This window comes from Lactuca virosa, chromosome 7 (assembly GCF_052849685.1).
Source record: "Lactuca virosa cultivar CGN04683 chromosome 7, Lactuca_virosa_CGN04683_v6, whole genome shotgun sequence".
In the NCBI taxonomy this organism is placed as follows: Eukaryota; Viridiplantae; Streptophyta; class Magnoliopsida; order Asterales; family Asteraceae; genus Lactuca; species Lactuca virosa.
The window spans coordinates 36964835-36979254 of record NC_136432.1 but is presented as its reverse complement, the minus strand read 5'-3'; the positions used below and the strand labels follow the sequence as shown (position 1 = coordinate 36979254).

General features: G+C 33.3%; 1 protein-coding gene across 1 annotated transcript; it reads left to right on the top strand.

Annotated features, from left to right (window-relative positions):
* Window positions 1-4581: 4581 nt before the first annotated feature.
* On the top strand, window positions 4582-6019 carry LOC145125021 (uncharacterized). Its single transcript, XM_079060511.1, has 2 exons — window positions 4582-5306; window positions 5472-6019. Exons 1-2 carry the CDS (start codon window positions 4634-4636, stop codon window positions 5918-5920), a joined length of 1122 nt encoding a protein of 373 aa, XP_078916637.1. The 5' UTR covers window positions 4582-4633; the 3' UTR covers window positions 5921-6019.
* The last annotated feature ends 8401 nt before the right edge of the window (window positions 6020-14420 follow it).

Sequence of the window (14420 nt, the reverse complement as noted above, 5' to 3'; positions counted from 1 at the left end):
TGATAACCATTTTGAAATCTATTCTTTGAATTCAGAAAATGAATTAAAAAACCCTTTGAATATAAGATAATCACATAACATTTGACTTGATTTTGGATTTTCATATTGGCTAACTTTATAGACCTTTATAATGAAAAATAATTCATTTATATATGATCTTTGATAAGTTTTTCTTTATAACATAAATATTAAAAAAACATAAAAATTCTAAAAACTAGATCGACCGATAGTCGAACCGATTAAACCAAAAATCAATCACCAAACCGCTCAACTAGAAAACCGATTTTGTCAAATATACTTTAAATATACTTGTAGATATGTATGTGTTTTTAAACCAAATTTGCAATATTACATGGAATATATTCTCTGATCAACGTATACATGAAATAAAAGACAAATTATTTTTTCGTATTTAGTTTACATTTTCTACCCTTGGCTTTTATACACACCCATCTATATTATCAATTATTTCATTTTGTCATTTCTAGATGACATGATTGGAGTTGATACATAAATGGGATATGGGCAAATTTGCTATTTTTTGGCTTATTGTGAGATTCTGATATCATTTCATCCAAAAATTAATTTTAAGGTCGGTGGCATCACCATCGCACAAAATTTGTTACTATAGTTTTTTTTATAACACTAATGCATCCAAATTTATCTCTAATAATGGTAGGGTCGGTGAAGTAGATAACTTTAGAGGATCTCATTCACAAAAATCATGCCTTTTAAAAAAGTACCAATGTATTTTGTTTTATGCAAATTCGGTGTTGATGAAAGAACTAATTAATAACACTATTATGTTGTCCTTATAAAAAAGAAGATTAATACAACTTTACAAACTGTAAGTTGGAATAAAAAATATAATTGATTGGTGACAAATTTGGTAGTGTAGAGATATGTATGGTTAAAACTTAAACATTAATAAGTTGTAATAAAATTGATTACTTAAGTTCGTTTTAAGATCATTTAGATGAATTTCGCATTCTTTCTCTCCATCATCTATCACTCTCCATCCCTCACTTCATCTTCTACACCACTCTCTATTAATCAGATAAGAACAAAAAACCTATAGAAAAGTCATTTTTCATCGTCTACATTAATTTTGATTTGTGTTGGTTCCTCCTCCACACACACACACACAAAAAAAAAAAAAAAGAGGAAATTGTATAACAATCTTGATATAATTAATTAATTATTTGTTTATTATTTTTATAAGTTTTGTTGCAGTGGAAAACAATTTTAAAATTCATATAACTTTACTATTTTTTTTTTCACAACTCAAATATATTCGACGTTACCAAATTCCAGACTTTGTAACCACTTTTATGATGTATAAAAGAAAATTAGTCAGATTGTTATATTGTTTTAAGAAGTGGTCATTTTCACTAATATCCCTATATCTTTTCTTAAGCCAATTTGGGTCAGAAGTGGTCCTAAGCTTTTTAATTTGCATATACATTATTCTTAATTTCTTTAAGTATATTTCATCATTATAATTCTCTTTAATCTTTAATTGCAACCATAAAAACAAAAAAACAAAAAAAGGAACGCCAATTGCCAAACACGCTTGACCCTCTTCAAAGTCATTCGATACCTTGAATCAAATAGGCTATCCTTTATTATCTCTACCATCTGCCTTTTTTTAATTGCAAAAGTTCCCTCAAATTTTGTGTATAAGCTAGAACACCCCTTAGTCCCTTACCATGACCATTTACTCCACTTGTCCCAAAAACAGAGTTCACTAGTAGTGCCTAATTTATAATGTTCATGTTGGAATCAAATGTGAATAATAACCAAAATTCAAAGCAATAAACAAGCTTAGTAGTCTCCTATTTAATTTAAAACCCTGATTTATGTTATTCGTAAGTTAGATTTTAATTATTAAAAGACATGTTTAAATTTCTTGTTTCTGTTGAGTGTTTGAGATTACTTATTTGAGACACTTATTAACTTATTGTGATTTCATACTATTAATAAGAACTTATAAATGTTTAGCTTTTGGTGTCTTAGATTGTTTATTTAAAATGTCTATATAAAACCTAGACATAACATTTTTTTATGACAAAACTGCAAAAATGGTCCCTGTGGTTTCTCATTTTATGTGGCTACGGTCCAAACGCTTGAAAAGTTGCAGATTTGGTACTTTTCAACAAGTTTTGTTGTGGTTTTAGTCCCTCATCCGTTAACTTCCCTAAAATGACAATTTTAACCCTAGGGACCATTTTCGCAGTTTTGACTTTTACTATACTATAAGGACCATTTTTGCATACATTCTTTTTTATTTTAATGAAGTATTATATATTAATAGATATTATTTTTAATATATAATATTATATATTAATAAATATTTTTTATTGGATTATTAATTTATTTAAGTTGATTTTTTAAAAAAAATTGTTGGAGTAATTCTTTTTTATTGAATTATTATATATCAATACATATAGTTTTTAATATATAATATTTATATCATAATAAATATTATATTATTGGATTATCAAATTTTTAGTTAATTTTTGTAATTTTTAATTATTTTTTATTGTATTATTACTTTTAATTTATTATTTTCTTCATATACTAAATGTTGTTTTATTGTATTATTAATTTATTTTAGTTATTTATATATTTTTTAATTTTTTTGTCGGAGTAATTTTTTTATTGAGTTATTATATATCAGTACATATAGTTTTTAATATATAATATTTATATCATAATAAATATTATATTATGCGATTATTATATATTACAAAACATTATTTTATTGGATTATTAATTTCTTTTAGTTGATTCTTTTTATAATTTCTTTTTTGTTGGAGCAATTTTTTTTATTAGATTATTATATATCAACAAATATTATTTTTAATATATAATATTTACATCATAATAAATAATACATTATTGGATTATTAACTTTTATAATTTGTTTTTTTGAATTATTAATTTGTTGAAATATTACTTTTAATTTATTATTTTTTTAATACAATAAATATTATCTTATTGGATTATTATTTTATTTTTAATGTATAATATTAATTGTTTTTAATTTTATTAGTTTCACCACAAAGTCGTCGAAATACGTAAAAGTGTCGCTTATCATCGTCAAAAATTGGCAGGATCACCTCCAAACACCTTCATTGGAGGTTCAATAGATACTCTACCCTATTCCACCTAGCGTTTATGGTAGCCACATGCGACAACCTCTTCATAATCCACTGGAATCCTTCATATCCCACATAATGCGCAACAAACCCCTATAACATTTATAAGTGGTGGTGGTGACCGAGTGATGGTGGTGATATTTTCCCTATGGTTTCTCATTATAAGCTAGATTAAATGAAAGTGTTTGGCAGCGATCCTAACGATTTCGATGATGAGAGACGACGATTTTGCGTATCCCATGACTTTATGGTGGAACCAATAAAATTAACAAGAACTATTATTATAATTAAAAATAAATTAATAATCCAATAAAATAATATTTAGTATATGAAGAAAATAATAAATTAAAAGTAAAAAATCCAATAAAAAATAGTTTAAAAAACGAAATTACAAAAATTAACTAAAAGATAATAATAATCCAATAATATAATATTTATTATGATATAAATATTATATATTAAAAACTATATTTATTGATATATAATAATTCAACAAAAAATAATTAATTCGACAATTGTTTTTTTAAAAAAAAAGAATTAACTAAAATAAATTAATAATCCAATAAAACAATATTTAGTATATGAAGAAAATAATAAATTAAATAATCCAATAAAAATAATTTAAAATAAAAAGAATTAAAAATATTAACTAAAAGAAATTAATAATCTAATAATATATTTATTATGATATAAATATTATATATTAAAAACTATATGTATTGATATATAATAACTCAATAAAAAGAATTACTCTAACAAAAAAAATTAAAAAAAAATCAACTATAATAAATTAATAATCCAATAAAACAATATTTATTAATATATAATATTATATAATAAAAATAATATTTATTAATATATAATACTTCAATAAAATAAAAAAGAATGTATGCAAAAATGGTCCTTATGGTATGGTAAAAGCCAAAACTGCGAAAATGGTCCCTGAGGGTAAAATTGACATTTTAAAAAAGTTAACAGCCAATCAGTTAAACTTAACGGATGAGGGACCAAAACCACAATAAAACTTGTTGAAAAGGACCAAATCTGCAACTTTTCAAACGTTTGGACCATAACCACATAAAATAAGAAACCATGGGGACCATTTTTGCAATTTTGTCTTTTTTTATTGTCCTAATTTTAATGAAAAATAACAAATGTTACATGTGAATTCGAATGCTCTTATTCGAATCTAGTTTATATATTTGGGTTTTCATACTCTACAAAAGAATGCAAAGTTTGATGGGAAGCTACATAAGTCTTGTTTTGGAATGGAAAATTGGAAATAGAATAATTGAGTGAAATGCATAATTTCGTTTAAGGATAGATATTGATACTTCCATCAAACTTAAAGTACCAAGATGTAATATTCTCTCATTTTTATACCTCGGATCGCCTTCCATATGATTTCTTATATAATCTCCTTCTCACAATACAGACTCACAGAGCTTTTGATTCAAAAGGTAAAGTTGAAAATGGGTTCTTCAACATCATCACTCTCTCTAAGGATTCTATTAACCTCCGCCGGCGTTTTATCGGTAGCTATGGTGATGAAATTATGCATTCCGTTGATGTTAAACTTCGCCGTGTATGACATACCTGTTATTTGGTCTGTTGTACTTTCCTGGCTCAGGCCGCCGTATCTATACGTTGTCATCAATGGCATTATCATAATCATCGCTGCCTCTTCACGCTTCCACCACCACTACAATCACTACCACTCCGAGCTTCAAACTCACCCGTTAGTTAATGAAACGAACTCTCTTCCGCCGCCAGATCTACCGTCCGAAATTCAATCGTTGACGGTTCAGACGAGATTTGATATTTTGGAGCATCCGCCGGTGGTTTTCGGGTTCGAGGATGAAAATTGGGAGACGAAGGAAGTCTCTGTGGTATATGAGAATGAGATTGAACCTCCGATTATAGAGATTGAGACAGTACTGGTGAATGATTCAGATGTTGTTACAGCCGAAGTTGAAGAGAAAATTGAAATTCCGAAATCATCGTGGAATTCACCGCAGTTGATGATAAACTCGCCCCCACCGGCGGAGAAAATTCAATCAGACTTCATTCCGCCGGTGAGAGAAAGGCCGCTCTTAAGTTCCAGATTTGCTCATCAACGGAGAACGGCGAAAATCAATCCCGAAGGTAAAATTCTTCAATAATAATTCATTATACAGGTTAACCGGTATGTGATCGTAATCGAATAGTTCCTGCTAAATTTACTTTAATTTCACCGGTGCCGGAAAATTATTATTTATTAAAATCATCTTATGCCATTAGAACAATAAGTATCAGCGTCTTATTATACAGGTGTTAAATCGCTAAGAGTATCGAAAGCGAGGAAGCATGATACATTGGAGAGCACATGGAAGACGATAACCGATGGCCGTCACATGCCGCTGAATAGACACCTCCGGAAATCCGATACCTTCGAGAACCACCATCACCACGTGCCACCTATGGATGCGCTCCCCGGAGAACAAGGGCCGTCATCGGCGGCGGCGGAAAATAATTTGATGAACAAATCAGAAACATTCAATGACAGTACGGATTACGACAACCAGAGCCACCGTATTCCGTCGTTGAAAAACTCATTGCTGTCGGGTGGCGGGAGGTTGAGAAAAGAAGGATCGTTGAGTCAAGATGAGTTGAATCGGCGAGTTGAAGCGTTCATAAAGAAATTTAACGATGATATGAGGTTACAGAGGCAAGAATCGCTACAGCGATACATGGACATGATAAACCGAGGGGTAGAATAGGTACAAAAAAAGAAGTTAGCTATTCAAACAAAAAAGGATTTTTCTAGAAAGCTTTGATGTTACAATTATAATTGCAAAAAAACAATATTTTTTCTGGGATTTGATAGGTTGCTGGTGTTGTCTAGTTCACATCGAACTAAATATTACTTTTTTTTTCTTTTTTTTTTTGTATAAAGCATAGTTTGTGAATAATATTTATGCAGATCATTTATTTATTTATTGAGTTAAATGTGTTTTTATATAGTGAATTAGTGATTTATTTTATTCAATTTTTTTTTTGTAATGAAGTGGGCATTATGCGATACAATATTGTTTAACATGGAGTATGTAGTCGACTAGTCAAGTATCATAGAAGCATTTAAGTTCTTACTATATTGTTATTTTATCTAAAATATTTTAATATTTTATAAAAACTCCGTTTTACAAAATACATGTATTGAGTATTGACAACATAAAAGAGAAAATAATTATAAATTGATTTCCAAAAAATTAAGTTGATTTAATTATATTTTGTCATATATTGTCTAACAAGTAAAATGAAGAAAAAATTAGATAAATTGCTTTTAATTTGGGATAATTTTTATGTTCTATTAAAAAAATGAATAAGAAGAAAAAATTAGATAAATTGCTTTTAATTTCCGAATTGTAACACCTCGTTTCGCCTAGCAGTTTAAACACCAGTTACATTATAGACTTTTTGATAGAGGACTATTTAGGATAAATAGTCATGACAAAAGTCATAGTAGTCGTAAAAGCGAGAGTGTACATATTAAAAACACCTAAATTTAACTTCGTATGAGAAAATTATGATTTTCAGAAGTTTCAGTGCAACGGTGTACAACACATAAACCGAAATAGAAATCGGTTGATTTTTAGGAAAAACAATCTAAACGAAGGTTGAAGATCTCGTCTATATGATTCCGTCGATATAAAGACAGTCGATAACGGAATTCATATGAGAGAGTTATGATTTTTATACGGGCTTTAACAGTCTAAGTCTGTTAAAAATATAGCTTTAAAAATAAATTTAGAATCAGCCGACAGAGTCTAAATGAAAATTGTAGATCTTGTCGATAGCTACACGTGGATATAAAGAACATCGAATACGGAGCTTATATGGAGAAGATATGATTTTTCGAAGAGTCTGTTAGATTACACGCGAACTGGCGCGCATAGACCAACCGCACGATGCACACTGACACACCACCTAGAAGCTACCACGTGTCACACAACTGCCAGAGCCACGTCATCCTACCCGACCAAGTGCGCGACACGCGCCTTTTTTCCCAACTATATATAGAAGTCGATTTTCATTCTTTTCCTCACACAATCTCCATCCAATTCCTCTGGAACTCTCTCGTACTCTTAGTCCCTTTACTCCCTAGTTTCCGACTACTTTAGTGAGGCCCTGCAACATCAGAGGGCCGGAGAAATAGAAGCTCTCGAGTCGGAGTTTTGCCAGTGCAATCTTCCGATTTCACTAGAATCTCTCTGTAAGTTAGGCTATACTTACTATGCTTTAAGTGTAGCTTATATTTATATTCATAATCGTTGTTATGATTGTAAAAATAGGATTTATCAGTAATTCCAGTTATAATGTTGATTGATCTACTTACGGAAGATGTGTATAGAATGGTTATGTTGGCTTGGTTATTGGATTTCAGAAAAGCTATATGCCGAAATGATCCTGCCTCTCAACAGTCCTGCTTGGATGATCCTTATTTGATAGAACTCTCGGTATTCATTGGGATTAGTGATGGATCTAGCTTTCATTATCAGATTTCCATAAGAACTGATAAGCTATAATATTCTAGGTGAATATCTATTAGACGCGTTACCCGTTACATCAGAGGGATATCTATCAATCGTCGGAGTAATTTTCAAGGTGAGTTATCTCACTATATCACGTGTTACAATATATATCCATGTATGTTGGTGTAACATCCCGATTTCCAGATATGAGATTTATTCCTTAACGCAAGTTTTCCTTTGGAACTCGGCAAGTTGATAGCCTCAACTCGGCGAGTTGGAGGATTTTTGGGCCGCATATTTTCATGAACTATCACGTTGAGTTGGTGAGGGGGAACTCGACGAGTTGGTGGCTGGATGAGAAACCCTAAATTTTAGGGTTTTGCACCCTATATAATTTCCTTAAGTCCCTAGGGCTGATCTTTTATCAGCCTCCAAACCCCTATATCGGCCCTTGTGAACCCTAATCACCATTCCCTCTCATTTTGTGAACTAGCGTGGTATTTTTTTTGGAGCAAAATGAGAGAAGTTGGAAGAAGGAGGCAAGGACCTAGCAAGCAAAGCTCTCATCTTCGGTTTGACAATCTTCTGGACCTTTGTAAGTGTCCAAGATCCAATTTTTATTCCCCTATGTAACTAGATCTTGAGTTTTGTCCCTTTTTCTCCTTATTCTTGGATGTTGCATTGGTTGGATCTCATAAAGGTTGCAACTTTATGAACCTCCAGGTCAAAGTGATCTTATAGTGGTTTGGATCTGGTCTTTAGCCAAGTCTTGATTCCATGCATGGAGTTTTGGTCGTATTTTCCTCTTTTTGACCCATTTTGGGTTCAAGACATGCATTGGACATGCATGTCTATAAAGCACCAACCTTTGGGTCTATTTTGAGGCTATGATCTCTTCTGGAAAGGTTGGGTTCCAGACCTCAAGGATTTTATGCTTATTGGTTAAGCCCTTGAGTTTTCAAGCCTTGTGAAGGGGTTTTTGAGCACTTGGAGTAGCCCCAAAGGATAAAGTTGGAAACTTTATCCTTTTAGAAAACATTTGAGTTTAGATCTGAGCCTTGGAATCGAAGAATCAACTGAATGTGTTATGCTCGGGCAAACTCGGCGAGTTTGGAAGCTAAATAGACGAGTTGGCTGGGATTTTCCCGACCTTCCGATTTCTGTAGGAACTCGGAGAGTTTATTGGTGCACTCGACGAGTTGGGTCAGCATGGACTGTTGACCTTGACCGTTAACCTTGACTTTGACCATGGTTGACCAAGTTTGACTTTTGAGGGTATTTTGGGTATTTCAGGATTTTGATGGAATTGGTCATGGTGGTTGTAGGCATTGATTCGGGAGCTGAGATTCAGAGTCATACCTTATCAGTTCTGCACTACTTGTGAGGTGAGTTTTCCTCACTATACTTTCGAGTCGAAGGCACCAAGGTCGGCCCATTGGTTTGATAACCTGATATCGTTGATATGTTGAGTATGGAATAGATATGCATGCTAGTTTTGATATGCTAGTTGGTAGATCTGTAGGACTACCTGTGATATTGACTGTTTATCTGTATATGATGTTATCTGTTATATGTCGACATATTGTTTGGGTTGGGTTGAGGTTTTACTGCTCCGTGCTGTAGCCAACAAACCCTGGTGAATACCAGATATAGGCTAAGGGCCAGGGAGGGCATGCCAGACTCATATTGAGGGCTCATGAGCATTCCAGATACGAGCTGAGGGCCGGTAAGGGCATGCCAGACTCGTACTGAGGGCTTAGTGGTTTTCAGTCCGAGGACTGATCAGGCCAGGGAGCAAGCCAGACATAAGTTGTAGGCCAATGGCAAGCCAAACTTATGTTGTGGTCTCAGGGGTAATCCAGTATGTTAGTTGTGGACCTATTGCATGCTGTTATTATATTTGTGCGGTTTGTTATGTATTGGTATTTTTATAGTTTTGGATTATGTTTCAAGTACTTCTCCAGATGACCCATAAAAGTGGCAAGTTGAGACACTTGTTGTTCCAGATTCTTGATACTAGCTCTGGCTTCATTCTGGAATGTTTGGGTGCTCGTGGAAAGACTCTTCACTATATCTTCTAATGCCACACTAGAACTTATGGGTTGTTAATGTGAAGACTGATTCTAAAAAAGCTAACTCTGAAAATTTTGTTGTTGCTGATTCTGAAAATTGGGTTGGTAATTTGGCTGCTGTTGAAAACCCGGAGGATGTTGAAATTGTTGTCTTGGCTGAAAATAATTGTTCTGATAAAAGTTAGAAGGCTGATTATAAATCTTCTGATGTTGGTATCCTCCGACATCTTTGATTGGAGCAATATCCTCTTGCAAAATTGGACACATATTAGTAGGATGGTCCGTCTTCAAGCAGATTCCACATTATTTTTTCGCAGTGGCTTTTTCTCTCGTCAGAAGCAGAACATCTTTTGTCAGTTCTGAAATCTGAGACTCCAGATGGGCATTTTTTACTTTTGTTACTCCTCTTGGCTGATCTGGATACCATTCATCTTCATTTCCGGAATGTTTTGACTCTATCACCAGCTTTTCGATCAGCTCTCGGATTTCGGTTGGTGTCATATCTCCTAAGGAACCACCATTGAAAGCATTTTTCAGACGCCTCTCCATGGGTGTCAGACCTTCACAGAAACAATTGTAGAGCTGATAATCGCTGATCCTAGGTTGTGGACACCGAACTAGAAGCTTTTTTAATCTCTCCCAGTAAGTGTGTAAAGCTTCTCTTTTTTCCTTATTTGATACCAAGGATTTCTCTTCTGAGACTGGAAACTTGCGTTTCTGGAAAGTAATTCTCTACAAAACAACTTTGCGAGTTCTATTCATGTAGTGATGGAACATGATGGGAGCTCATACAACCCTTCTCTTGCTGAATCTTGAACTGAAAAGGGGAACGCCCTTAACTTTATCTGATCTTCAGTAACAGCATGCAACTTCATTCCTGAACAAACCACATGAAATTCCTTGAGGAATTTATGCAGGTCTCCGTTTTCCAAACCTCTATCTATGGGAAGAGATGTATCAGCCTAAATTTCAACTCAAAGTTATGGGCTTCTCGAAAAGTAATGAAGAGGAGCTGCTGATTGACTTCTTGGGTGGCCCACTATCTGAGAGTCTTTTCTGCTTCATCTCCACTCATGACTGATTCTTCATATTGGGTTTCTAAAGAGTCTGTGGTTTCAGATTTGACTGAGGATGGTGGGGAGTAAGTTTTAAAAGGGTTGTTAGAAGGAGATGATGGGGGTAAATTCGGAAAACATGGGAAGGTCGGATCTGGTTCGTTCCACAAGGGAGTGTCTTGTGGTGTCATAATTTATGGAGGTACAGAAGAGGATGAACCAAAGAAACCAACTGATTGTTTTTTCTTTGCTTCTTCTTTCTTCAGTTTCCTTACAGCTCTTTCAATTTCTAGACAAAAGCTAGAGGTGTATATGTACGGAAATTTCCTGGCATAAAACTATTAGAAGCACCGTGTCCCCGGTAACGGCTCCAATTTGTTAAGACGTTGTCGCGGGCGTATTAAGCAAATAAAACTTCACTGTTGGTTGCACTAAAGGATAGCACAGGGAAGCAGGGTTGAATCCTCAGGTACATAGCCTAATGGGCAATGCCTTTTTGCATCAGACACATTCTAGTCAAGAAACAAAAAATATTAAAAGGAATTTTTTGAATTAAACTAAAAACTAAAAATAGCAGTGAAAATAAATTAAACGAAAATCAATAATAAAAACGATTTCAGTTCTGCTGCGACTTTCCTAATCATGCAGTCAGTTCAGATCTGGTTATTTAGAATGTGTTCTATCTAAGATAGTACTGAGAAAAACTAACAATCTCTAGTATAATCTCTTTTACCTAAATTAGTTAACCAAAACAAGCTCTTTGAATTAACCCTAACTTTTTACTGTTGAATTAAATAAGCTCTTAATTAAATCAGAAAAGAATCTTTATGATCTGTGTAAAATTATCAGCAATACCCAATACTTCTCGCAATCTCGGAAGCCTAAACATATGATTTTTTTAGTTTATGTCAGGGTTAAATCCCAAACACGGAACCAATTCTTATAGTTGTTACTTATTACCAGTTGACAAGAACAATTACGAATTCCGTTAACTGATTAACTGGATTGATAAAACCCTAGCTAGGTGATTAGACTAACAAGAATTTAAAACCAAACATTCATTAAGTTTAAAACTGGAAAATCTAGAAATCACAAAAAGAAAACCAGATCTGAAAACTAATCACATGAAAAGTACTAGTGCAGAACAGAAAACTAGGGTTTTAGCCAGACATGGCTGAAAATGAATTATAACTAATAAAAATATACACTAATTGATTAATTTTCTAACTAAATGTAGGTGATGATCTTTAGCTTTCAGATCTTCAAAAATCACTGAAATCAGAGAGAAATCGCCTCAGAAATCGACTTTTTCGTCGTCTGGAGCTTCAGGAATCGTTCAACCTTCAATCTGATCAGAGAGGCATCCTATATATACAAGCTGGAGTGTTCGGGAGCAAGAAACCCAAAAATTCGATCGAATTTTAGGTTCACACGATCGAATTTTTTGAGTTTTGATCGAATTTTTCATTTTTCTAATTTTTGGACAAACTAAACTGCGAAATGTTTATTCGATCAAAAATTTGAAACAATTCAATCGAATTTGGAAAATTTTGATTAAATTTTTGCATTTTCTCCATTTTACACAAACATGAAAGTCGTCCAAAATTTTGTCTAGTTTCCATAACATTTTGAATCTTGTCAATCGGAGTTACAAGTCATGAGATATGGTCAAAATAGTGACAAGGGGTCAAAGCTGCCAGCAACATCCTTTTGGCTTTAGAATGTAGCAATCTATCTTCGTATGATCAATTCGATCAAATAGTTCTTGACCAAAACATCTTCCAAGCATTCTTCAACATCCTTCATAAGATCTAAGCTCCAATTAACTCCAATGCTCCATCAAACACATCCAAATTTGCTCCCAAAGTACTGTTCCACTCGAATTATCTGAAAATGACATAAATACATGAGTAGTACGGGAATTCTAACGAATGACATGAGATGAACATTATTTAAACTAATGACATGAAAATGTGTAAAATATGATGCTAAACGCTAATAAAACTACCCTAAAAGTTGCATAAAATGACATCTATCACCGACCCAACACGAGTTTGGAAGTTAAGTTGAAACAAATCCATGTGCTTTAGATCCCCTTGTCATGGTATGCTTAGGCTTGCAGGCCTAAGAAATGCGTTAACTCGTGAAATTATATTTTGGGTTAACACGCCAGTTCAAGTGAATGATAGGAGATAGGGACAAGGTTCATGAAGTATTAATTGACTAGGATAATATGGTACCCGTTAGTACAAGGGTAATAGGCAATGAATGGTATACGTGATTGGGCTATCTTGTGTATAACGCAAGAGGAAAACATTGATAGTATAAATTGACTTGTAGAGTTGGTTGAAAGTAAAGTATCATTCATATGACTTTAAAGAAAGACCTTTATGAAGAAAAGAAAGTATAGACTTAAGAGAAAAGTATAAGAATGATATATCATGAAGATTGATTTGACTCTGTGTAAAAAATCTAACAATGGATTAATTATGATTATAGAAATAGAAATGAAATGGAATGGCTACCATAGTGTGTTTTGGCATGAAGGTCGTATGAGACGTTAATATGTAGATCTTGCATATCGTGTCTTGGAAAAACATGGTGGGAAAGTTGATGGTATTATGTGATGGGTTTTGAGCATAACAACATTCCTATGTGTTCGTGCAACCCTAATTGATTTGGATCTAATTTTTTCTCTAGTTATACATACAAATAAATCTTCCAAAGCAATAACCCTAATACTAGCATACAATTTCATAAAAACAATATGAAACTAGGGTTTGATTGTTACCTCTCTTATTATCTCGTAATAACAAGTAATCCAATGATGATCTTGACTCTTGAAGACTTGAGTCCCCAAGTGTTGCACCTCTAATGGAATCACAAACACCAAAAGCAAAGGATGAGTAAGAGAGAGGTCAAATTTCCAGCTAGGGTTTCTTCTGGAAGCAGTGGCCGAAATTGAGAGGTCTAGGGGTCTTTAAATACTTGTGGCTGCTAGGGTTTCCAGGTGAAACCCTAATTCTTGACTTAGGCTCCAAGCAGTCCATGGACCTCCTTCTAGAAGGCCTTGGACGATTTCTATAGGGCCTCCTATAGATTTTGTTCAATCCTTTAGAAGGAAGTCCGACAGCCCAATATTGCAACTATCAATGATCTACAATATTAGTCCCCGTACTTTTAATCAGTTCCTTTAATCCCAAAATCAATACCAAATTAATTTTTGATTAAATACTAATTAAATAATATGATTTCTCTTTAATATATTATTTTTATAATATATTGATAAATTATTTATTAACCTCTCTCTCCAATGTCATCCTGTCAAGCTGTTATGGTGAATGCAACCCAAAAGGACCATGCTACTATCAGATCAAATACATACCAATTATAGTTATGGTCTTAGACACCTGATCCAATAGTCTCCCACTTGGATAAGTCTAATAACTAAAATTGCAAGTATGACTTCAGAATATGATTAGCAATCATAGCTTTCAAAAGCCGTTGTCGAATTCTGACCTAGTCAATGACGCGTCCTTAGATAAAGGATCATATAATCCTCCGTTCTACAAGATATCGTGTGGACAAAGACATGGAACATAATCATTCTCAATGTCCAAC